This window comes from Epinephelus lanceolatus, chromosome 11 (genome assembly GCF_041903045.1).
Source record: "Epinephelus lanceolatus isolate andai-2023 chromosome 11, ASM4190304v1, whole genome shotgun sequence".
In the NCBI taxonomy this organism is placed as follows: domain Eukaryota; kingdom Metazoa; phylum Chordata; class Actinopteri; order Perciformes; family Serranidae; genus Epinephelus; species Epinephelus lanceolatus.
The window spans coordinates 30,190,776-30,217,034 of record NC_135744.1 but is presented as its reverse complement, the minus strand read 5'-3'; the positions used below and the strand labels follow the sequence as shown (position 1 = coordinate 30,217,034).

Genomic DNA, 26,259 nt, shown 5'->3' with positions numbered 1-26,259 from the left:
AAACTGTCCAATATGATGGTTATTAAAATCACCATAAACTAGAGAGCATCTTGAGATGGGATCACAGAAGCTGCAACACATATCCGCGACTTAAAATGAATGGGGGTGGGCAAATGGCCCCTTCCCTTCTTCCTACTCCCCTGCCTCTGGTGCCCTTGCTCAGACCACACCCACTTTTTTCTTTTTTTTTTAAAGATATTTTTTGGGGCATTTTGCCTTTAATCGATGGGACAGTCAAGTGTGAAAGGGGGAGAGAGAGGGAGTGACATGCAGCAAAGGGCCACAGGCTGGAGTCGAACCTGGGCTGCTGCGGCAACAGCCTTGTACATGGGGCGCCTGCTCTATCCACTAATCCACCGACGCCCCACCACACCCATCTTTAAACTTGACCTTCATTGTGATCCCAACTACACACCTGTAACGTTTCATGATTGTATCCTGCACGGTTGTGATGCTATAGTGTTGACAATATCTGTCCGTAGATGTATAAACACCTGGCAAAGTACTCAGCACTGCTTTGTGGTAGCTCCCGCTGCAATAGGCGTCTCCAGGACCACATATTGCCATGATCACACCACACACACACACACACACACACACACACACACACAGTGAAAACAACATCAGCCCTGCTGTCATCCCTGTTAAATATGGGTTATTATGCAGATGTTCAAATGCTGGTGATCATCTACTTTGGTGATTGTGACAGCTATATAAATGTATCTACCCATATCTAACAGTGTGCATAATAAAGTTTGTGTTTGTGTGTGTGTGTGTGTGTGTGTGTGTGTGAGAGAGAGAGAGAGAGAGAGTTTCCCATGTGGTATTTTGCAAGACAAAAAGGAAAAATGCTTTTCTTTTTGTTTGTTGCCCAATAGCATGTGACAAGGCTTATTGCTAGATCCGTTACTAAGCCTCTTTGGCCAATCAGGTGGCAGACATTTTAAACTGCCGTTGGATGAAGTCAGAGTTGTGATCACTTGGCTGCGATTCTCAGTCCGTGTAGTGTGTATGTGCGTGCATGTGTTTTTGACCTGGATTTTTTTTTTTTCTTCCCCTGAGAATATCAGCCATGAACAGCGTGGCTCTGTTTTGCTGCGGCAACTACAAACGGCGCCGCTCTCACAGCTTTGCATTTCATGTCAAAGCCATATTTTGCTGTCACAGACTTTAAGTCCTTGAAAATATTGACGGTATTAATACAGCAATTAACGCAGTTGCCGTTTCAGCTGTTTGTCAATGAATTTTGCAGGCCGAGTGAAGGATTTCTACTGTAGCTTCTCGCCGTAGTGTTATCTGTCAGCAGAGCGAGCAGGAGCTGTCCGTTGTGCTGAACAGAGTCTGCTGTATTTGTCTGTCTGCTCTGTCTATCTGTCATTTCTCCCTGCTTTCCCAAGCAAACATTCACACCATTACTGTTGCTGCACATTTCCTATCTGCCCTGTTTGTGACGTCTGGCCTCAGTTTTTATGCAGCCTCCCTTTCTTCTCTTGATCTCTTCCTCTTCACTGTTCTCCTCCACTTCTCTGCTCTTTTTAAAGCTCCTTCGCCTCCCACTCCAGTAAACACACTTTTGAAAAATTAGATTTTTTTTTTTACTGGCTGCTCATATGCTAATGAAATGGTGCCTCATTATTGTTGGATTATTTTGGGAAGATTCTCTGTATCCCTCCACTTCTCTCACTCTTCCTCTATCTCTGCTTCTGTCTCTTTTGTGTGTGCTCAAGCTGTCATTCATGTGACTCGCTGCCACCGCTGCTGCTGCTGTGAGCATGCATGAGTGTGTCAGTGACAAACTGAGCGAGAGTGTATGTGCAAATGACGAAGACCTACAAGACTTTTTGCAATGAATTGTTTAAAAGGCTGTTGCCCTTTGAACGCTGAGTATGTGTGCGTTGTGGCTGAGTTTGTCAAGTGTGCGCAAGTGCTGGTGCACGTTCGTCTGCATGTGTGTGTACAGTATGTTTTAAGCTTGCACTTGACAAGCTTTGAGTCAGATGTTGGAGGCGGGAAAAGGCACACTGAACTGGTCTGCAGAGAACTGGAGACTTTCATAAAGACAGATCACAGCAGGTATTACTGTCTTATCTCGCCTTCTCTCACTCCTCTTTTATCCAGCTCTCCCTCTTTGGTTTCTGGCAGTGTTAATAGAAACTGACAAGCCAATACATGGGAACGCTCAATAGCTTTTGCTTCCCTTTGATGTATGTACAGACTCACATTCATGGTTATTTTTGTGGAAACTGTGCCCAGGGTACAGCTCTTGGCACCGAGAACACAATTCTCTGTGTTTTGAATCTAATGGAACTGCAAAGCGTACAGTTATTTGCAAAATTGGAGGTTGCAGTTGCTTGATTGGAATTTGTCACCTTCCCCGCTCGGCGCCCTTGACACGATCACACGAGCTGATTGGAAACAAGCCTTCTTTGCCTAAGGACCACAATGTTTATGCATACATGACTTTACCCATATGCCAAATTAAGCCATGAAATGGTGCAGGCTGAAATAGCCAATTTTTCATTCAGTGCATCATCGCTCATAAATAAACTTATTTTTAGCACATCATCGACATCAGCAATCTGCCATTTTGCCCTACAATCTGCAATTCAAGTCTTATTTAGTCTGTAAACTTTCCTCAAGAGCCTTTTCAAAATTTATGATGAAATCGATTGCCAGCTATGATGATTTCTGATGATTTTGCAAATTCACCGTATTTTTCCTTTGAAGTTTTATTTCATGTATTAATGCAAAACCCAAATATTCATGCATGCTGTAGTGTTGGGTTTTCTTTGTGCCAGTTGCTTGTAGTTATTTTCAATTCAGATGTGGTCCACACTTATGAAGGAAGCAAACAAACAAAATCGTTTGTGGGAATAAAAAGAAAAAAAGAATCAAATCCTGATCCAAGAGTACAGCGGATAAGCACTCTAAACCGAACCTTTAGCCCAGCTTATTTTCTCCCATTTTCTCTGTATTGGCTCTGTGATTGGATGGCTTATGTGTGAGAGAGAAGTGAGAGGGATGAGGACAGTGTTGAAGTCAAAGCAGGAAGTGTGGCTGCTGCACAGAGCTGCTGTATTGTATGTGGCTGACGAATCAGCTGGTAATGAGCCGCCATCTGCACACTCCTGCTGCAAGAAGGCAGTGTGTGTGTGTGTGTGTGTGTGTGTGTGTGTGTGTGTGTACAAAAATGCAACAACATGCATGTTGTGACGCTTGTGGTGGTTTCTGTCAGCTGTTTGAACCTGGCGGTTTTTGTTATCTGATGGTGGTTAACAAAAGTCTTGTATACACACCAGTGTTGTGCAGAGGGACAATGAAAGAGGTGCATCAGTCTCTGACACGTGGCTTTAAGGGCACCCATGAAATCAAAACAGTTGGGCTGGTCGTCACCTATTCGCCAGTATTTGTCCCAACAATAACAAAAGGATTGTCTTGTAGACTTTTGATGGTATTTTAAAGTTTGTCATTTCCTGAAAAACAATAAAAATGTTGATGACTCATCCTGCACACGGGGGCCAATTCTAATTCTGTGTCCAATGGAACAGATAATAATATAGACACACACCTACCATTGGAATGCATCAGCACTAGCAGGGGGGATAAGCCTGTATCTCTCTTTCACCAGTAGCACTGCTGGCTTCAAATCTCAACTCGAACATGTTTGACTTCGATCCAAAAATGACTTCATCATGGTCGTCTTCTTCTTCTATTTCTTCCCTGTCTGATTCGTCTGTAAAATCCACAGGGTTGGTGGTGGGTAGGGTGTAGGTGTAATGTACATTTCAGTGCTATTGGCTCCTGGTAACGCTAGTCAATATCCACGGCAAGTCCCTTTCTAGCTTCCTGTTTTTACAGGAAATGGGTTAATATGCTTAAGCAAGTAGCATTGTGCTAGCAGTTTCATGGGAACTTTAAAGGTGCTGTAATATTTTTCAAAGTTAGAGATTTTTTCTTCTTTTTTTTCCCCCCAAATAAAACATATTTCCAACATACGTAGTCACTTAATTAGAATACAAGGCCAAGTGTCCAAGAGCGATAGCCATGCTAACGGCTCACATACTGATGTTTAGCATGTTTGTTTACCATGTTCACCATCTTAATTTAGCTTGTTAGCATGCTAACATATGCTAATTAGCGCTAAACAAAGTACCGCTGAGTGTTGATGGGAATGCTGTTTTGAATGTTAGTGTTGCAGGTATTTGATCATAAACTTAAATGTTTGACAAAGTAAAACTGACATCCTCAGGAGAAGATGAATGGCTGTTACAAATCACAAGGAAATCTATTTAGTACCTTTCACAACATTAAACTCTGAATAAAGAATGTCAACCTGTCAGTGGTGCTAGATGAAAAGACAGGGGATCAGCAGTTTCAGTAGGATTCATCCTCTGGGGACAATGAATGGCTGTTCCAGATCTCAAGGCAATTTATTTAGCACCTTTCACAACATTAAACTCGGAATCAAAAATGTCGACCTGTCTGTGGCACTAAATGAAAAGCCAGGGGATCAGCAATGTCTGAAGGATTCAGCCTCTGGGGACAATGAACGGCTATGCCAAATTTCATGGCAGTTAATAAAGTAGTTGTTTAGACATTCTGGACCAAAGTGGTGGACAGAAATTAACGCTGCCTGAGCAATCAATGCTAATAAATGCTAATGCTAATAAACGGTTTGTTATATTATGCATGATCTAGACATGCTGTACAAATGCAGCATACCACTCATTGCAGTTATGGTTGACTTCCTGCAAATCTTAACAGCACAGTTGTTTGTTTAGTGTCAGATTTTGCACAATCAAATCACTTTCATGTCACTGAGGAGACTTTACCGCAGACTGTGTAGTGTGTCTGACTTAAGACATGTTCCTGTGTCACTTTATGTTAATGTTTTAACTCAAAACAGCGAGCTAGTTCACAGAACTGACTGTAATATTGTTTGACAGCATAATGAGATTACACATTCATAAACATTCGAGCAGAGCATTTAGAATTTCCTCTAATGGAATCATTGCACATCCATAATGTAACTTGGCATCCAGTATGAATCCTCCCATAGTGCATTATGCTACTTTCTGTCCTTTTGCAATTTTTATGCTGGTGGAAAGCGTGTGTGGTCTACATCAAACATTCCTTATGAAGTTTTGATATTTAGACATTTTATTATCAGCCCTCACCACACACACACACACACACACGCACACACACACAAACCTGCCTTACTTGTGCTGGACTTAGCCGCCCTTGTATCCCCAGTGTGGCTTTACGTAATCATTGGTGTATTTTTGCAGTGTCTGATGTGTGTGTTGAAACCTTGTTTTTCTCTTTGTACTTCCTAAAACTGCTCTGCTGTGAGTTCTGCAGTGCACTTACCTTCTCTCTCTTCCTCCCTCCCTGTAAAGTCTAAGGTAAAAGCCCCTCACTTCGTGCATAACAGCTCTCAGATATTCCATACGCTCACGGCTTATAGCGTTTATTTTGCTGACTCGGCGTGCATGTGTACATGTTGACTATGATGGTGACGTTGCCGCTCTGCAAAGGGTTTCATAAATGGGGGCTGTGTGTCGTCCTATCTGCCATCTGTGCAGACACTGGTATACAGGCCCATGGGAAATGCAGTCCAGGGGGCTCCCCCCTCCTCCTCACTCTGTGTCTGGAGGCTGCAGTCAGTCAACATGTCAATGTTGATCACAATCACAGAGACAGAGACAGACACATACGCTGCCCTTTTCCACTGCAGCTCCCCATCATCCCCAGCATTTTATTTCCTCTTCTCTGCTGCTTTATCACAGTAACATCCATAGCAGTTTTCCACAGTAACTAACCTAGGGCTGCGACTAATCCTTTTTTGTTATTATCCATTTATCTAATGATTATTTTGGGAGGATTATTTAATTAATCATTTGGTTTCTACAATGTAAAAACACAAAAAAACAATAAAAACAACTATCATGAACATAGATAGATTACTGAATGGGCCTACCAGGCACAGGCGCAGGGGCCCAGAGTGTCAGGGCCCCCTCGGCTTGTACTTGGAAAATGCTGCTCAAATTAACACATACCATCCAGGAAGAGACTAAAAATGACCACAAAAAGACAAAATAATACCGGAAAAGGGAAGCAAAGGAATACAAAGAGAAAAAGAACGACCAAAAAGACACAAAATGACAACAGAGAGACACAGAACAAAGTCCAAAATTTCATATTTAAATTGTGTAAAGTCGCTCAAATGAACACATACCACCAGGAAGAGACTAAAAATCACCACAAAAAGACAAAATAATACTGCGAAAGGGATGCAAAGGAATAAAAGGACACAAAATGACAACAGAGAGACACAAAACAGCCTAAAGGGGACACAAAATTACCACAGAGATAAAACCACAAAAAGATGAGTTCGACTACAAAGAGCAAACAACAACAACAAAAGAAGCAATACCACCACAAAGTCTATGTTTCATGTTCCTATGTGGGAGAGGTGGTGGGGCCTTTTGCATGTCTGTACCCGGGGGTCCATTGTCTCATAATCCACCCATGATTGTGAAGTCCCGAAGCCTAATAAGATGTCTTCAGATTGCATGTTTTGTCCAACGAAAACCCAAATATATTCAGTTAACAATGATAGAAAACAAAGAAAAGCTCAAATCGGCACATAAGAAAATTTGTAAAGTCCAAAATTTCATATTTAAAATGTATAATGTCACTCAAATCACCCCATACCTTCCAGAAAGAGACTAAAAATCACCACGAAAAGACAAAATAATACTGTGAAGGGGATGCAAAGGAAATAAAGGACACAAAATGACCACAGAGAGACACAAAACAACAAAATTACAACAAGATAAAAAGATGAATACGACTACAAAGAGATGCAAACAACAACAAAAGAAGCAATACAACCACAAAGTCTATGTATCTTGCTTAGATGTAGGAGATGTGGTGGAGCCTTTCCTCATATCTGTACCCAGGGGTCAATTTTCTCATAATCCACCCATGATGGTGAAGTCTCAAAGCTCAGTATGCTGTCTTCAGATTGCTTGTTTTGTCCAACCAAAATCCCAAAATATTCAATTAACAATGATATAAAACCAAGAATAGCTCTGCCCAAAATTACATATTCAAAATGCTTGCTTTTGCGACCACCACTCCAAAATCCAAAGACATTCAGATTTGTATCATGAAACGCAATGAAAAGTGGTAAATCCTCATTTTTAAGAAGCTGTACCCATGCAGCAAATGTTTCGCAGTTTTGCATGACAAATGACCTAAATCATTATTTGATTATTTTCTGTGTGCTAGACTGATCCCACATAGATCCTCAATCTAAAGCCTTGGAAAACCAAGATTAGGAGAAGTTTATCCTGAATATGAATCTGAGCCAGTGATAGAATTAACCGCTGCTCTTATCAATGCTGTTTACCAAAAATGAGGTCATGCAGAAAGCAGAATGTGGATTATTGAGTGTTTAGTGGCCAGTTTAGCCCCAGTGTAATCCATATCTTTTAGAGATTTGCTATGGTCATCATCGGAGCACTAAACCCTCCACTGCACATTGTAAGGCTCTGGGCAATAAAATCGCTCTGCCACCCTGATAAGAAAGCACAATCGCATTCAGCCGCCGTCTCGCCCTCATTGTCTTTTTCGCTCCATCTCTCTTGCTCGCTCTCTCAAACACACACGCTTTCTCATCAGTTTTTTCTCTTCTGTCCAGTCTGCTTCCTCCTGCACTTCACACCGTTCATTCTCTTGTTTGTTTTTCCTCCCTTTTCACCTCCCTCTCTTGTTCCCTGTTTTTTCCTCACTCTCCTTCAATTTTGCTCTCCTGCGCTCCGTCGAGCCCTCTTGGCAAAGCGTTAAGTGTATAATCTGTGATCTCATGTCTAGATGGGCCTCTCGTCTCCTCACTCGCTCAGCACACAAAGGGACTGAATGGCCGCAGCTCACTCGGGGGACACAAATGAGTAATGAGCCACACACACACACACACACACACACACACACACACACACACACACACACACAGCAAACAAACACACACACACATGCCCGCACCTCTCCAGCTCACTCTCAGGGGCTTTGAAGTTGCATATTGATGATGCCAGCTCCAAAGGCTCAATTGAATGTGCAGAGGCAGAGGAGGTGGCCATTGACCGTCCACTCGCCTCTCTGACCTGTCATCTCTGACAGCAGTAATGAGCAACAGGTGCCTCTTTTTGCCAGGTTTGGCCTTGAGAGTCATCCAATATTCAACAGACAGTCGTAGTAATCAGCCAGCGTAATGGCTCGTTTGATGTGCCATCACAGCACTACATAATGGGCTGTGGCTGGTCTGTGAGAGATCGTTTTCAATTAAATGATGATAATTTTAATTAATGGAGCACCTTTCTGAATACGAGCAAGAAAGTGGTGTTTAAAGTATAAAACTAATGAGGTTAAACCCAGCAGGATGAATGAAGGACAACAGAAACAAACACACCCACAAACAAACAGGTGGATCATTTTGATGTCTGCAAGCTCATACACTGTAGAAAACCAATGATAAAACACAATGAGAAAATATTTGTTTTAGCATAGGTCTGTCAAAAATTAGTCATATTGAAAATAACCAATGTTTCAGTGTAACATTTTGATGTGTCACAGCAGGAAAAGCACAGTCGTAAAAAATAAAATGAAGGAAGGCTGGATTCTGTTTAGCTGCTTCAGGCCGCGTCCAAACATACACGGGTAATTTTTTAAACCGAGTTTTTCTTTTTAACTCTATTAAAAACTTCTTCTTAGATGAAGATGTTCAGAAACTCCATCTTCAGTGTTGACACGTAGACAGGGTATACAGATGTGCGGCAACATGGCCGAAATAATGCTAGTTCTTACCTTGCTAACAGAATTTCTGACATGTTTACACCAGGGTTTATGCTAGGCTGTTTCTCTACATTTAAATGGCAATGAAACACTTGGAAGTGAATAACTTGAAAATGAGCAAAATGAAGAAGCGGTCTATTGAACAGAATGACTAATCACAGAGTTAGTCGCAAAAGCAAAGGAGGCAACGGAGGAAAAGGACTCGGTGGCCACGCGTCACCGCCACCCTGATATGTCAGTTGTCGTGCAGCCGCATGTCAGCAGTCACCAGCGCATTTTAATGGCATATAAAGACCTCTCTCTGTCTGCTTACATGTGTCTGTGTGTATCTGCTCGTCTCTCTTGCTCGCTGTTTAGACACTGACAAATATGTGGATTCACAGGCTGCATATTTTATCATTCATCATAATCAGATCGTTTTTATTATATCTAATACAGCCTTTATAGTGCTCATAATATATTATCATTGTGTTTTCTTGATGGTTTTGCTTGCGGCTTGTGGAAGAAGTAGATTAGAAGCCGAAGCTATCACTGCAGATCTCGAGCTGGCTGCAGAGCTCAGGGCCGCGGCGCTTTCAGTGTGAACAGCCCCACTGCTCAACATTAGCATTGGTAATTTATATCTGAAAATCTGATCTGCATAATAATAAGTGTATATTTAAAATCGTTGGCAACATAGCTTACAGTTCACACAATATTATGCTATTTAATATGCTATTAATGACTTTACTTATTGATTTCCAATTGGATATCTTGAAGGCTGATATTTACTTATGCCTGATAACTACACCAGATACCAACTAAAAGCTGGCATATGCCGGCTAACGTAAACTCTGGTTTACACATTAATGTACAGTTACTCTTTCAGTGAGGAACAGAGGTGTCAGAATGGGCTATGATCTGCCATTGTAGCCAGATGGCCTTAAGATTGTAGTCCTTTTTTCAGGCTTCTGATTGGCTAACATCTTCTTTTCTTTACGTGATTGGGTCATATCGCCACCTGTTGGTTTGGCATGCTTTTGACATTGTTTACTGTTTTTGTGTTTTCATTTGGACATAGATTTTTTTTAAGTGTGTTTACATGGACAGGATTTAGAAAAAAAACAGAGAAAAAACAAAATCCTGTTTTCAAAAATAGACCTGTACATGTGAACTGGGACTAAGTTTGCGTGTCCTGGTATTGTGCATGCAGGCTCAATATTATGTCAAGGCGTACTGGTACTCCTGAAGGGTTGTTAATGTTTTGAGTAACATTTGTGCTTTTCCTACTCAAAATGTCTGTATTGAACAGCATTTTTGCACATTTTTTTAATGTTTTCTTTTCTGATTTGTAAAAATATAAAGTCTCCATGGCTATATAATATATTGCTCTTCTTTAACATTCCCAGTGAATTACTGTACTCTACTAGGCAAACATTATAACAGACACTGTCCTCACCAGAAAGTTTACTTTTTTTTTGACAAGCAACCTCTTGTGGTCTTACAAATAATCACCGTCCTTTCAGTTTCCATTCACTCTCAATGCTCTCATAACGTCATTTTTGCCCAAAGACGCTCTAAAAACCCCACTGTACACTACCTGCTTAGCACCAAATGACAGACAGACAAAGTCAGCAACTACATGGGGACCACAGTGGAGCATTCAGCAGCTAAAGAGCCAGATTTTTCCCACAGGACTCAGTAGAGACCACACACAGGGCTGCAAGAGGATAAATATTTGACTTACATTCTCTAGTTGGCTACAAACTCGACTCCAAATGAATGATGGTGTTTTCTGATGTCTGCCAAGTTTGCCAGGTCAACTTAAAAGGTGATGATATGTTCACAGCTTTTTTCCGCTGCCCCCAAGTGACCAAAATAAATCAATTATTGCAGGTTTCTAAAATGCTCATTTTTGAAGGAAATGAAAAAATGTCTTATTTTGATGTTTAGGCATGAAAACCTGTTACCATTAGCAACAGCAAACACTTTGACTTGCCCCAGGTGTTATTATAACAATGGCTCCGTTCTATTCCAGTAAGCCATGACGGTGAAACAGTGAGCCAGCATTCACAACAACCGTAGCCTAAAACCGAGGCAGCTAAATGAAATTCAGCCACCGTTAATGAATTAATAACTTTTTAAACACCTGCGCTTTTCCCACCGTGACATGTCAGAACCTCTTCAGTGTAAAAGGCCCGTTGCCATTGGAGCAACTGAGGACTGTGTCTGAGCAGTGAGGCTGGTGAGAAAGGGTCAGATGGACAGAGGGAGTGTTTGTTTAACCAACCTCTTATGAGAGCTGGTTTCGGCTGGTCGAGGTGCCTGCTCATATAAGCTCTTTGTGGTGTGAAGACGGTCCTGGCACTGACCCCCCCACACTCTCCTCAAACCTCCCACCTCCTCGACACGGCCAGAGTGATGCCAAGCCGAGTGCCAGCTTCCTTCAGGGTCTGAGAGAGCAGCACTGCAAAGCTTGTCGGGCCGGAATTAGAAATCACAGTGCAGGAAGGTAACACGCGTGCAGGTACAGAACTGATGACTGAACTGAATACGTTTAACTTTAATAATAATTGCAATTGAGTGAATAAAGTGAGAAAGAGTGGTGTCTGGCAGACAGACATACTTTCATAATACTCCACAATACGAGTAGATTAGTCATCAGTGATGAATCCAGTGGAAGATATTCTTACATTTCAGACTGTTACTGAAAGTGTTTCAAGGTCAATCATGACACACTCGGTACTGAAGCAAGAAATAAAGTTTTCTCTCTCTCTTCATAACACAAGGAGAATAATATATTTCAATATTACGCAGTCTTGAATGTGTTTTGTCTATTATTATTATTATTATTGTGAGCACGGTGTGTAAATTCTATATACAGCAGGTATGTAACATGCAGACACATTCATAAGCACTGGCACAGACACATTCAAGCCTCGAGTCTGTACCTGTCAAATGTTCCTAAATCCTAGTGGAACATCGACCGTGGGAAAGAGGTTGTCACTTCCTTAGCAACTGCTTGACGACTGGTGCTTTGACTCACCCGCTCATTTCCTTGTTTTTTTTTTTTTTTGTGAATGGAACATACAGACATGAGCAGCACTTTGGGAGCAATCATTGTCATAGTGCTGCCAAAGCAAACGTCTTCGACTAGTTGCCAAGAAGACAGTGAGGTCAGTGCTGACATTGCCTCAGAGGAAAGAGGGGGTGGCACTGCCAAGTCCCTTTATCCTAAGGCGAGTGGCATAATGTGGGTGTCTGTTTATGGGTACACGTCAGGGTAGCAAAGGCCTCTTGTGCGTGCTCATTGATGTGATTACTCGTCCCTTAGTGTGAACCTTTCCCAGTAGGCTTCTGACGCAAAGACGAGGGGCGGGAGCTGACATTGTGGACAAACAGGGTCGGGTGAAGGAAGAGATCGAAGGTTACGAGTGTTTATGCAAAACAAGCATGTTCACTCATAAAACTAATTAGCAGTCTTTTGTCCGTGTGCATAGTGGCGACGATGATGGCGCTTGAGTGCGCTCAAGTGTGCTCAAGCTGCTCGTGATCAACCTTGTTGCCATCTCGTCAGCATGTTTATTTATACATCAATTAAAAGCCCCACTTGAGCAAATAATCGGTGCGGAAATGCTCAAGCATCTATCATTTTTATTGAAGCCACATGAAGTGGGAGAACATATATTTAATGTGAGCGTTTCTATATTGAAGAATATTTTCTCCCACACCCTCTCTGTGTCCAACTGTCCTTTAAGTGACCTGATGTTCTTGGTCCAGGAGGCTCTTGGCAGTGTCACCCAGGCTTTAGTTGCCTTTCCAGATGTTGCTTCTGGTGGAGGAGAGATAATAATTATCTGGACACTTCTTTCTTTTCCTCCCCCCCGTCTCTCCTGCGCTTGTCGCCCTCCTTTTCCTCTGTATTGTTGGTCACGAGACCCAATTTGTTGCCGTTGGTTGCATCACCCCTCTCATCTTACTGTGTTCTGTACACGCGTGGTAAGCATGAGCATAGAGAGATTATACTTGTGCTGTACATGTGTAGGTATGCCCAGGGGATGTGTGTTTCCGAGTTGAAGTTGTTGCGTATCTGCGAGCAAGTTTCTACAAAGACTACCCTAGCTGTCTCCCCTTAAGCCTCGGTTGCGTGGTGTATCGAGCACCTTCAGACTGGCAGGTTATATAGATGTTGTAGGATGCAGTAGTCCCCAGCGTGCTCTATAATTGGGAACCTCAGAGGAGAGGGGAAAATTCGATGTGGGATGAATTAATTCTTCCCTCTTTTATTTCATGCCTTGTTCAGAGGTCCTCTCTAATCTGTGCTAGTGCGTTGGCAGAGTGCACTGGATCAATTCACTTCACTGAGAGAGAGAAAGAGGGAAGCGAAAGGGACAGAATGAGAGTGAGAAACGTGAGCCAGTTGGTCTGTCCGAAGAGATGGGAGGGATCAGGAGCAGGTAGAAGAATATGGAGATTTTACACTTGAGTGGAAGAAGTCTAAAACCTGATTAATCACAAGGTGACATTAATGAAACTTTACGTAAGAAAAGGGCCGCAGCTTACAAGGCCTAACCCTCAAAGATCTCACTGGGCCTGAGACCAAGTGTGTCGATTGGCCAACATGTAATGAATGCTGGTGTCGCTAATGATTGCTGCGGCTAATGTTTCATTTTATGTCAGTATTATATATGGCCAAATGGAAGAAGCTTCCTTTGCCACCTTTTCCTTGTTTTCTTGCAAGGTACTCCAGCATGCATCAGGGTTTGGGTTTTATTTCAGTTCAATCCAACATCTGCAAAAACATGGGTTTGGTGATATGACAATATATACCGTGTGGTAGAATTGTATACAGGGGTGGAGATTTAGCAAGACCATTTCTCCCGTGGGAGCTATTCGGGGCAGACTATGGAGCACATTAGGGCTGTATTCTCGCATGATCTTGGGATCTCGTTTATCAAGCGACCGTCTTACAAACAAATGTGATTTGGGCAGATGTGGAGAAGGAGAATAAAGGTGTAAATACAGAAACCTGAAACACTTCAAATTATTGTTGTTAGGAACAGGGTTGGAAATGAACTTTTTTGTCCCCCTGCCATTGTGAATCTACCAGCCACATAATAGATTAATATTGTGATTTTTGGCTGATAAATGAAGCCACTTGCATATTTTACGAGCATTTGGCTGGTGGCTCGTGCTAATTTCCAACCCTGGTCAGGAACCTTAAAGCTTCCATTTTGAGAAAATTTTAGTTTTACTGTTGTGAGTCTTTAGTTTTCAACTCAAGTGTTGTCCCATGTGAGGTGGCTTTTTTTTTTATTTCTATTTTGTCATTTGTATGGTAGTTACAAGAAGAAAATATTCAAATGTGATGAAGTTCAGTATGTTTTTTTTTTAAAGGAGCAGTGTGCAATATTTAGGGGGATTTAGTGACATCTAGTGGTGAGGATTGCAGATTGCAGCTAGCTCAAATTTCTCCTGGTTGTAATTCCTTCAGTGTTCATCATTCAAGAGGTTTTAACCGGGAGCTGAATTATTCGCAGAGGTCTCTTCCTCTCCAAAACAGACCCGGTGATTACAATGGGTAAAAACACTGAATGAAGCAGTTTTGCATTTTTTCCTGTACTGTCCTGCTTGTCGGAAACGGGCTGCAAACCTCAGCACCTGCTAATGTGAACTCACCTTTCTTCTCTGATAACTTAATGTGGGTTCTCTTCTAAACCAGACATTCGGGGGGTTTTTAGGAGACGAATTTTCCTCTCCAAAACAAACAGACCTGCTCATTTAACACAATAAAAACACTGAATAAAGCAGTTTCGTGTTAAAAGGATCAGTGTTCTTTTGAAGCTGCTCATCGTAGAGGGGCAGCTAACTATGGTGACCGATATGAAAAAGGCAAATGGCTCTGTTTTGAGCCAGTCTTTGTTTTTGCTGTTCTTGGCTACTGTAGAAACATGGTGATGCAACATGGCAGACTCTATGGACGAGGACCTGCTCCCTATGTAGAGATAATTAATGGCTCATTCTAATGTAATGATAACGCAGTGATTCTATTCTATTTTCAGGTGATTATACACTAAATACTAACATGTTATATTCAATTTATGCCAGTATATCCCCCTAAATCCTTCTCACTGAACCTTTAAACCATTTCTTAATTGATTTAACAGAACAATTACTGTATTGTAATACGTAGTATTGCAGTATGTACAATGAGATGCAAGACCATAGACAGGCTTCCATCCTAATGTAGCACACATTTTTACAAAAATTTTAAATAATCTGCAAAAAATAGGAACAAATGTATATTTCTTTTTTTTTTTTTTTGCCCTATTCTTACCTACATGGGGCGAAAACACTCTACTTACTGAGCTAAAGGCCATCCCACAAATGTACATTTCCATCCACTAATGTTCTGTGAGTTGAGCACATTGAGATAAACAGCTGATGGTGCTAATTCTCCAATTGGAGAATCGTTGCAGAAGAAGAGATGGGTCAGTTGTTGATGTTGGAGCTAGCAATGTGTTTCACTTTTATGCAACAAATTAGGGGAAGAAAATCATTAGGATACAATTAACTTAGAGTGCACAGAGACAAATAATATTAAATTAATTCCTGGTTAGAATATTTTTTTGTTTGAAGGTTTTTTGACCAGGTACAAATTGACCCTGGTCCTGTAATTCACTGAACACAGCACTACTCATTCTCTTCAGACAACAGGGGACTACTCTCTCTTTTACATCTCATTGTGAAACTCGCTGACTGTACTTGACTTATCTATTACTTTCATTCTCTCCACCTGTGCAAAGACCATAGTCACAGTCCGGTTCAGCGTCTTCATTCCTGCTCGCATTCTCTCGTCTGGTTGCCTCTCAAAACCTATTGCAAGTTTCTGTTCCATCTGATTTAATAACCTCAATGGTGTTCTCTTAGCTTGTTGGTTGCCATGGCTACTATTTCCTGGATAGTGTAGTATGCTGAGGATGAACTGCGTGGGTATGCTTGCGTTCATGTGGTACACAAGTGTGCAATTGTGTGTGTGTGTGTATGTGAGGCACAGTGATATGAAGGCTGTACTTTCACATGTAATTACAGTGCACCACCAGCCATTAAAAGACAGGACATTCACACTCGATTTTTAAAAGTATGATGTCCTCTGACTAATGCTATCTGAGAGGACAGAGACTGAAATGTGCGTTCATCAGTGTCTGTGTGTGCATGTGTGTGTACTTGCGTGGTTATGTGTGTATCCGTGGCAGCAGAGGGGGCCATTTTTATGCCTGCTGTATTTTGAGAGTGATTGTAGTTCACAGTGGAGAGTGCTGCGCTCCTCCTCACATTAGAGGGAGAGAGCAGAAGAGGAGATGTTGTGAGTGTGTGTGTACGTGTGTACGTGTGAGTGTGCACAGATGAAGGACATTTATTTGTTGCAGTATGTGCGGCCCCCGGCAGAAGAAATGCTTTGCTAACCACAATCAGCATCCATCAGACGCCAGGCTTACCTCTCCTACAGACAAAAGGTTAAATGCTTCACTAAATCATTCTCTCTTTTTGTTCCCTCTCTCCTCCCACTTGCTTCATCACCCTCCCCCTTCTTCTTCCTTCCCTCCATCCTAACACTTCCACCATTCACCTTCCTTCACATTGGTTCCCTGCCATTTCCTCCATCCCAAACCATGTCTCTCCTCCCCTTCCTGTCCTCTTCCCCCTTCCTTCCTCTCCCTCACCTTCGCTACAGCTGGTGGGCGGCGAGTTTGACCTGGAGATGAACTTTATCATCCAGGAGGCGGAGAGCATCGGCTGCATGGTGGAGTTGTTGTCCCACTGCGAGGTGACGTGCCAGGCTGAGATCTGGAGCATGTTTACCGCCATCCTCCGCAAGAGCGTGCGCAACCTGCAGACCAGCACCGAGGTTGGCCTCATCCAGCAGGTGCTGCTCAAGATGAGCACTGTGGACGACATGATCGCAGGTAAAGCAACCGTACATTTAAATGCATAAAGACACAAGAGTTTGCTGGTTTCATGTTTCTTAAACAAGAGAATTTGTTGCTTTTCTTTGTTTTACATGATAATAAAATGAATAGCTTTGGATCATTGGACCGTCGGTCAAATAACACATACCAGCTGAAGACATCATTTTGAGCTCTGGGAAGTTATACCGGGCATGTTTCATTATTTTCTGACATTTCATTAACAATCAATCAATTTAAGAAAAGAATGAGAATGATACCCCTTTTGTGTGATGGAAACAAAGAAATCTCTAAAATATATTTTATATTGCTGTGAAAATATCAACAAATTTGTCCTTTAAACAACTGTATTAATTCAAGTATCTATTTATCTATCTATCTATCTTAAAAATAATAAGGTGCGTGTCCTAACACATCAATAGTAATTTTACTGCGTCCTTTTGTCCCAATGACATCCCAGGGCAGATCTCTGGTATTCCCAAACATGTTTTCTATTGCTTCCAGGAAGATGTTCATCTGGAGCTCTGTTTTTCAGCCCGCACAAAATTAATTTGACACAACAGAAAAACACTGGCCACTGCCACTAGTAAATGTCAGCTTTTTTTGCCATAGGCCAAAGGCAGTCAATAAGGCGAATATTGTTACTGTTTGCGGTGTTCAGTCGATTACTGCCCAGGTGTAAGACAAACACACGTTTATAGATAGCTTTGTTGATCTTGATATATCTTAACTTTCACTATAATGCTAATTAAGTAGTCATATAATATTATTTTGTGCAGTACTTTAATACATTATTGGATCAGAAATACTGCTATTATTTGCTTAAATCACTGAAATCACCAGGCGTCTTTTTTGGACAGGCCTTTAATTCCTCTCACACAAAACTGTTGTTCCGCAAAGATCAGGAAATACATTCAAATTGTTTATTTAAAGCAGTATTAATATTACTTGTTTGAAAATTGCGCAATTATGAATCACTCATTTGATCTTGCTCCGACAGACACAGCATCACAGAGACAGAGAGTTATAGCACTTGAGGATTTCGGCACCCGGCATACCGACACAACACCAATTTATCCTGTTAAAACAATATGAATAACTTTCAGGGTAATCGAGGAATGGACACATAATTTGAGGTAGCTAACAACCCGGTTTTATAGACCTGAAGAACTTCTATAAAGAAATGAACTGCTTGGCAACCAGACCAGGCGTCTAATTGAGACAGGCCTTTGTCTGTCAAAATGTGTAGCCACACCAGGCCAGTAAAAAGGACTGGGCTTTTAATTGAAGTTTACAGAATAACTTCAATCTCCAATGTTGAAGTCATGACAAGTGGGCCATAAGTGCAAAATTATTACATGTAAAGTAAAGAAAGTCGCACTTTTACACTCTCAAAAGCACTGTGAAATGTTTGTATGATGTTAAATGAGTACAAAGACTGTCGTTGTAAAGGTTTGTTATTTAACTCGTCGTCCTCAACATGCCTGGCCTGCATAGTGATTTCACACAGGTAGTAATTTTCCCACAAGTGCTTTTCAATATCACACAAAGAGCATTAACTCCTGCATTCAGCCGTGGGTTGTGTGTGTAGGTGGAAAAACAACTGCAATACCATAGAGAGGAGCAAGTGAGAGACACATGCCAGGTTTGAAAACTCTGCATGTCTTGAGACTGAAGCTGAAGATTGAGATGCTTCTCGTGGAGAGATAAGTGTCTGTTTCTTGTATAGTGTGGGATAATTGAACTTGCAAAATGGTGGAATAATCTTTGGTCCATTTATCCTTGTGAATACGAAAAACTTTTACATTGTATTTTTTTCTTAAAGCTCAGAGCCAATAGCTGAAGATTTCTTTAACTCACTTCCGATTATTTTCTTCATAACAGATTTCATGTGTATGTGTGTGTGTTTGCCCCGTAGTCAGACATTCGTAACAACCCGCTGGTGCAGCAGAAGCAGAGTAATGACCCCAGTATGTTTCTGTGTATGCTGCGATTTGTACGCAGGGCTCGATTGCAAAACAGCACATACACAGCCGTCTCTTTACATGATCATATCGACCTTGACTTCCCCTTAATGATGCCTCAGAGTGCGTGTCCTCTCCTTCCCTCCCCCTCTGTGTCCTCTCTGTCCTACCTACCGCCGCAGGATAATGTGCTTTATAACTTCTATGACTTATTACTGCTCAGCACAGCAGAGCATACGCCGCTTAAATCAATTTAATGCCAATTCTCACAGTCTCCCTTTCTGAACCATGATTCTAACACTATTTAAAATGACCTACATGGATTGATCGTACCAAAAACAGAGCTTAGGGGTTTTGAATCTAGGACATTGTGTATTGCGTTTTCCTCTCATACCAAGCACCTCAGTGAGCGAGCCTTCTGCTTTATTCCCTATCGCTGGGCTCTGGCTAATGAAATATTATGGGAAGACTCTATTCATATCTAGCAGACCTAATGGGAAAGAAGAGCCTTTGTAAGCAGATTGCCTCACTCTGAGAGGGCAGTGTTGTACCTCTGCTGTATCCACACCAATCTGTTGTGACTGTGTGAAGTGAAAGTCAATGAGGCCCGAAGGTCACTTTGACTAAACAAATGTCTTTAAACACATTAAGCGTTTAATTATTCTCCTGAATGTTCAGAGAGAAATATTTTGGAATATTTTTATTGTCAGTTTTATGACAAGACATCTCGTCTGTTAAAATGTGAGCAAATTAAAGGACGAGTTTGACATGATGGGAAATGCACTAATTAGAATTAGATGAGACGATTGACACCACTCTTAAATACTTCACCCCCCAAATGATCATTTGTTTATCAATTACTCACCCTGTGTTACACTGCATTTAAGAAGACAACTTACTTTTTTGCACGTCTTATGGTAAACGAGGAATCCAAAAAAGGCAAACTTTCCTCATGAACTGAAGTTGACATAAGCAAACCATTGTAAAACTAAGGCTGATATTGACAAAATGAAATATCACCATATTTATGATCAAATACCTTCGCAACAATGAGAAGGCACTCTGACTGTAGTTAAAAATCTTTTATTAATACATGGATAAACCATCATCATCAGGGTGTGAAATGTATTGGAAACAGGTGTGCAATTTAAGAAGTCATGTAGGGGTCATGTGGCAGAGGTCACATGATATATTGGTGTAGCCCTACAAGACGAAAACCACACTGAAAGAAATTGCAAATGAAAATGACATAATTTTGTTTTTTTTTTTTTTTACATACACCAGTAATCATTTGGCCTCGCTCACAAACAGTGTGTATGAACATTTTGAGCACCTCTGTATTTTCTTACCTGAATTCGTTTGTACTCTGGTACTCTCTGTACCATGCGTACACATAAATGAATGCCCAGCTGTCTAAGAAAATGTAAACACACACCTGTTAACTAAATGCATAGCATATTGAAACCGCAACTGCTTTAATAGACAACAATATTTAAAACAGTCAATCTACTAATGCATTGGCCAAATGTATGAAATAACTATGAAATCGATTCCCTCACATCATCATCAATTATTGTCATAACTAAATATCAGTAAATAAACAGTCCTTTCTCACAATGGAGTATATGAGAACTTCCATACTGATATGTAACAGTTTTAGTTTTCATTGTTTTTATTTTCTTGGTCTTCAGTGTTCAGCTCCTCCCATCAATTCCTAGTGCCATGACATTGCACATATGTAAAGCATTAAGCATGTATGAGATTCTGATTCAGCTCCAGGCAGGAGCTAAGGCGGCATATCTGGCCTCGAACACGGAAACAACTTTACCGCTCTCTCGAAGATTCACCTCCAGGCAAACTTATTTCCTTATATAGAGAAATTGGGTTGTGGCAGTACGCTGATTGTAAATGCACGTGTCTGTCAATTCAGACTGATCCTAATTCCCAGAACACAACTGGCCAGTGTGAATTTTGTGCACATAGTAAGAACATTTCTATTCACATGTTAGTAAATGAGGCACATTGAGAATGGTATCCGTCTTCGGCCTCTCGGCAACTCGAACAATTCAGCAGTCCTGGACCTAAATTAGACACACAATGTTGAGTCTGAGTTGGTCTAATACCACCATGATACCATCTTTAAAAACATTAATATCTGGGAGTTAATTGGCACAGGCTATCATAATAAATCCACATTCATTAACAAGCTCCTTGTACACAATATGTGAGTTTATCACAGGTGTTGGTGACAGCTTAAGTGTTACATGGCTCTTTGTTTGTTTACCTTGTAGCTGAGAGCACTTAGCACTGGCTTGGTGTGTTTGGCCTCATATTACCTGATGTCTTCAGATCAATATATACAGATACAACAAGAATTTACATTGTGGCGTCAATATTCAAGGTAATAAGTAATGCTGTGTGCAGCGCAGACTTCTTGGAAGACACTTGAAGTTTGACTGCGCTGATTAATGCTCAACACTTGCAGTATACAAACTGTGTCTTATTAATGACCTTACCTTATTTTATCAGGGAGGTGTCAGACTCACACACACACACACACGCACACCCACATAATATAGTTGTATGTTCTCTCTCGCACTCACTATCAGCGTCTGTCTGTGTTTCCTCAGACCTCCTGGTGGACATGCTGGGAGTCATGGCCAGTTACAGCATCACAGTCAAGGAGCTGAAGCTGCTTTTCAGTATGCTGAGGGGAGACAACGGCATCTGGGTGAGTTGGTGGACACTTAAAAGAGTTTTTGTGTGTGTGTACGAGTGGGTGTTGTTATTGTTTTCACCACAGTAATATTTTTGCCCAGAAGACATAGTTATATCTACTGGTGCTTTGCAGGTGCTGGTAAACAAACATTAACGTTGTGAAATTGTTAAAAAATAGCATCATTATTATACATTGCTTTATAAACTTATGCTACTCTAACTACCACTCCAGGTGGCGAAGCTTCAGCTCAGTAAAGACTTTCTGATGTTGCTTGTCTGTCTTGACTTTTACAACTTACCCAGAACTGCTATCCATCATTGGATTCAGTAGCCATTTTGATTTTCTCTAAAAACACAATGCCATATTTCTCAGTTGGATTTTCAGTGGAAAAATGCCTAAATTGATGATTACTGTGTCATTTTTAATTGGGTATATGTTTAATCTTTTATTGGTTTGAAAATTAAAAGTTACACATTGATTATTGCCGCAAAAAATGAGACATTTCACTTTTCTTGATATGCTATTATTCCACAATTAATAGCTGTGGAGGCTATATTTATTCTAGACTAGATTAATTATATAGCACAAGCTTGTTTGTAAGTCATTAGTCTGGATGACACTTAATGGGATGGTTGTGCTAATAGACTAGAATAATAGAGGATGGGTGTGTGTGTGTGTGTGTTTGTGTTTGGATTGATTTGCAAGTGTATGTCAAGACAAGGGCAATTTAGCTCACGTTTACAATTTTCTTTTACCTCTTGTAATCAACATTATTAATGCAACAGAGGTTTGAGCGTGTTATTTTTATTCAAGTGATGGTTAAAAAAACAAACAGCGACAGCCTAATCAGCTGTGAAGGTGAGACACTCTGAATTCACTATTATTTTTCTCCAGGTGAGTTCTTGTGGGGAGGTTGACATTTTTGCCATATACTTACACTCTATATACATATATTCCCCATCTTCTATTCCTGCCCACCAAGCAGACCCACAGGAGTAAATGCATCGCTCAGGGGCTCATTTCTGCTTCTTCTCCTTTGTTAGACTTTTTCACCAAGCGAATGGAGATCCCAATCGGCCACAACATTTCCTCATCTCTGACTTCCTCTACCTTCGCACAGCCGGCTCAGAAACTTTTCTCATTGTGTGCTTCCAAATAGGTATTTTCGTTGGTTGTGGTTACTGTTAGTGGACACAGACCTGCATTACTTTGCAGGTTATTAGAAAGTTTAATAAGTTTCCTGCTTCACTTTAACATCAAGGTGAACCCCTCTTAATGCCTTTGCACATCAAGCCACATTTGAAAATAAATACGACCTCGCATTGTGTCACCAAGTTTGGTTTACTGCGTTTTTTGCGTGTGTGTGTCCCTATCTTAGACATGCTGACAGCTGCTCATCAGAATCACTTAGACAGCAGAAATTGGTGGTCTTTTTTTTAATGTTTGATTCTAGTATTGCTACCAGTGTATCAAACTTGACCACTAAATTCTGAAATAGTCACCTGCAAACGATCAGTATGATTCCACAGCTCGGCAGGTAAAACTCTCCTTTTATTGTGAAAGGTAAGAGGGTAAGGGAAGGAGTTAAGCTGTTATGCGCTGCCCTTGCAAATGTGGGAGGAAATAAAGAGTTTGCCATCTTGGTTCAGACTAAAGAGCCTTTGTGTTTTTACTGTTTTGTTGCTGTCATAAGCATGGGTGCAACTTATACCCATCAGCTACACATGAGCCTAACTAAAGCTAGCAGCAGACCAGAGACAAGTGATATTTTAGCAGATCAGCTGAGTACCTGTATGGTTAACAGTGCCACAAAACAAGGTGCACTCAAGACAGTCAGCTTGCGACACTATTTAGATGTACGTAAAACACATCTGTGGTGTGTGTGTGTGTCTGTGAAACTCCGACAGCAAACGAACAGCAGAGCAGTGCACCCCTAAATGACACCAAAATGCAGCAGAGATGCAGCATTGTTTTTATTACATGACTATTTTGGTACAAAAGTTTACCCATCATTTACTAGCCAAACATAAAATCTACCTGCATTTGGTGCTTGGCAGGCGCTCATTTCAGTCCCTTTATGATTTTAAAAACCATATACAAATTTAGTGTGCAGAGACATTTTTACACCTGACTGCTTCAGGCTGTCAACGTGAAAACACCTAGTTTTACCCTGTGAGTTGCACAGTTCCTCCTAAATTATCCAAAAGAACGTATGGAGAAATACTGCAGGCCATAGCTGTGCTGATTCATGCTTTCTTTTAGAGCTACAATGCCACGTTTACTTTGAGTACCTGTAAGTGAGACTAATTCAGGAGCTAAGCATCGGGAGTTGTTTGTACAGATTCCACTTACAGTGCTACTTGTTGTTGTCATTTTAACTGCTCCCTGTAGTTTGCTGATTAGCCTAGCTTCTACTCACTGAGTTAAGTTGATGTTTTAAAACCAAACTGTGGACATTTGGGATGGTTCTGTGAGGCTAACACCTCTCCTCTGCCATCCTTGCTCACGAGGTGCACAGTAATCGCGATGCCTTGGCAGCTGCTGGTGTTTGCTAGCTAAGTCATTACAACCTGGTCCCTTCTCGTCCATCTCCCCTCCACTCAGGCCTCAGGACAACCACTATCAACAACCCCTGGTCACTGATCAGTGGTCCATAGCGACTCTATCATCCATCCCTGCAGCCCTCTTTCTTTACCTCCTCTGTCTAATAACTATCCGTACCACATCCACCTCGCTCCTGTTTCCCAGTCTTTTCCAATTTCTCCTCCCCCAGCAGGCCTCTCTAGAGACAGATCGATTAAGGGTTGCCATGGTATTGATGAGGTGTTGTCGGGGGATGGCGGGGGTGATTGAAGAGGTATTGATCCAGTGGGGTTGTGGTACAGATTTGATGTCACACCATGTTTTTTTTTTTTAACACAGCCCCCCCTCTGTGCCTCTGATAGTCGGCAGTTTGCACATAATAATGACAATTCTCCTCTCCTCTCCTCTCCTCTCCTCTCCTCTCCTCTCTTTCAGCCAAGACACGCCATCAAGCTCCTGTCAGTGCTGAACCAGATGCCTCAGAGACACGGTCCTGATACCTTCTTCAACTTTCCAGGACGTAGTGCGGCGGTGAGACTGATCAGTATACAAACACACACACCTGAGCGTCATTATCAAGAATTAGCCAAATTTGTTCTTTGTGCGCCCAAATTTCTAAAGAGTCCTCCATGGCATTCCTCGCCGCATTTAGTCAGCACATCTTAATTGGCACTTTCCTCCGCCAGTGCGGGGAGTTGAATGGTGAAAAGGATGTAATGACTGACTGAGTGGCATATTGATTATTATAAACATTGGCAAGAGCTGATCTAATGTGTGTATCCTCCCCCTCAGGCCATAGCATTGCCGCCAATTGCCAAATGGCCTTACCAGAACGGATTCACTATCAACACTTGGTTCAGACAGGATCCACTCAACAACATCAATGTGGATAAAGACAAACCGTACCTCTACTGGTAAGTAGAACGCTGTTCATCTGGACTGTTACTCAATGAACATAAAACTCCTTGTAATGGGAACTGGGACTGGAAACATTTTAGACTAGACGGGCGCTCAGAGAGCGCAGACCTCCGCCAAGGCCAAATGCCCTATCTTGCAATGTTAACGAAAGTGAAAAATAATTAGTGTATGCACCCTGTGATTAGGATCCGCTCCGAAATTTAATGGGTTTTTCCTTGGCCCATGCTTTAACCTTCTACCAAGTTTTATGAAAATCAGGCCAGTACTTTTTCTGTAATCGTGCTGATAATCTAACAAACCCAACCAGAAATATTTCCTCCTTGGCGGATGTAAAAATCCACTCTTCAACACTTCAGCACTGTCACAGTATTTCTATTGGCCTTTAATATTTAATTTCTTTGCCGGCTTTGATGACCCAATGACATCACGTTGATATTTTTTGCCAGCGCAGTTACAGAGGAATCAAAAACATCAGGTTTTTGAGTGAGTCCTTCAGGATCACAGATGAAGGGATTCTTTGTAGACTCTCCATTTTCAACACTCATACAGTGACAAAAAGATGCAGAAATACCAGTTTCTCCTTCAGCAGTAGTCCTCAATGCCGCACTGCTCAAGAAATTTTACTTGTTGTGTAAGAAGTCTACCTCTTGTTGACCGCACAAACTGTCTCTCTTGCTTCTGCCATCACTATTGATCCGAGCAAAGAAAAGCACACAGCTGAATAAAACAAGCTCAGGCCTGTTCCCGCTGGGTGTCAAAAGGCATTTTGGTTAAAGTAAGATGAAACTAAGTGAAGTGAACATAAATGACGCAGGTTGAGGATGAGTGCGCTGCACTTAATCACAGTATGAGAAAGCACTCAGTGGACTGCAGGCCGAATAATCTCCGAATAATACTTAGAGACAGGAAACCAATGTTTGAGCCTCTGATGGATTCTAGGATGTTTAAAGGGGACTTGTTACATTCTTTCTCAGGTTCATACATGTACTTTGGGTTTCTACTAGAACGTGTTTATGTGTTTTTTATACTGTCTGTGCTGGAGCACTGCTATTCACCCTGTCTGAAACACTCCATTCTAGCGCCTTCTTCTTCTTCTTCTGGCGTATGTCCTTAGACCTTCAGCTCAGTTGAGGCAAGCCAGTCCAGTGTTTCATCGTCTAGGTCAATTAGACCATAGTTGCCATTCGGAGGCCGGTGTTTGGGGCAGCTGGTTATTATGTGTTCCACAGTTTGTAGTGGATCCCCACATTCGCAGTGGGCACTGTCCTCA

General features: G+C 41.5%; 1 protein-coding gene across 18 annotated transcripts in view; it reads left to right on the top strand.

Annotated features, from left to right (window-relative positions):
- The window catches only part of nbeaa (neurobeachin a), a 116,739-nt gene that overhangs the window by 18,807 nt on the left and 71,673 nt on the right, over nucleotides 1-26,259 (top strand). For all 18 annotated transcript variants that reach the window (XM_033638098.2, XM_078172495.1, XM_033638048.2 and 15 more), the window contains exons 2-5: nucleotides 16,574-16,805; nucleotides 21,400-21,500; nucleotides 24,507-24,602; nucleotides 24,864-24,985. In XM_033638098.2, the coding sequence (XP_033493989.1) occupies nucleotides 16,574-16,805; nucleotides 21,400-21,500; nucleotides 24,507-24,602; nucleotides 24,864-24,985 (551 nt within the window). The remainder of the gene's footprint in view (nucleotides 1-16,573; nucleotides 16,806-21,399; nucleotides 21,501-24,506; nucleotides 24,603-24,863; nucleotides 24,986-26,259) is intronic.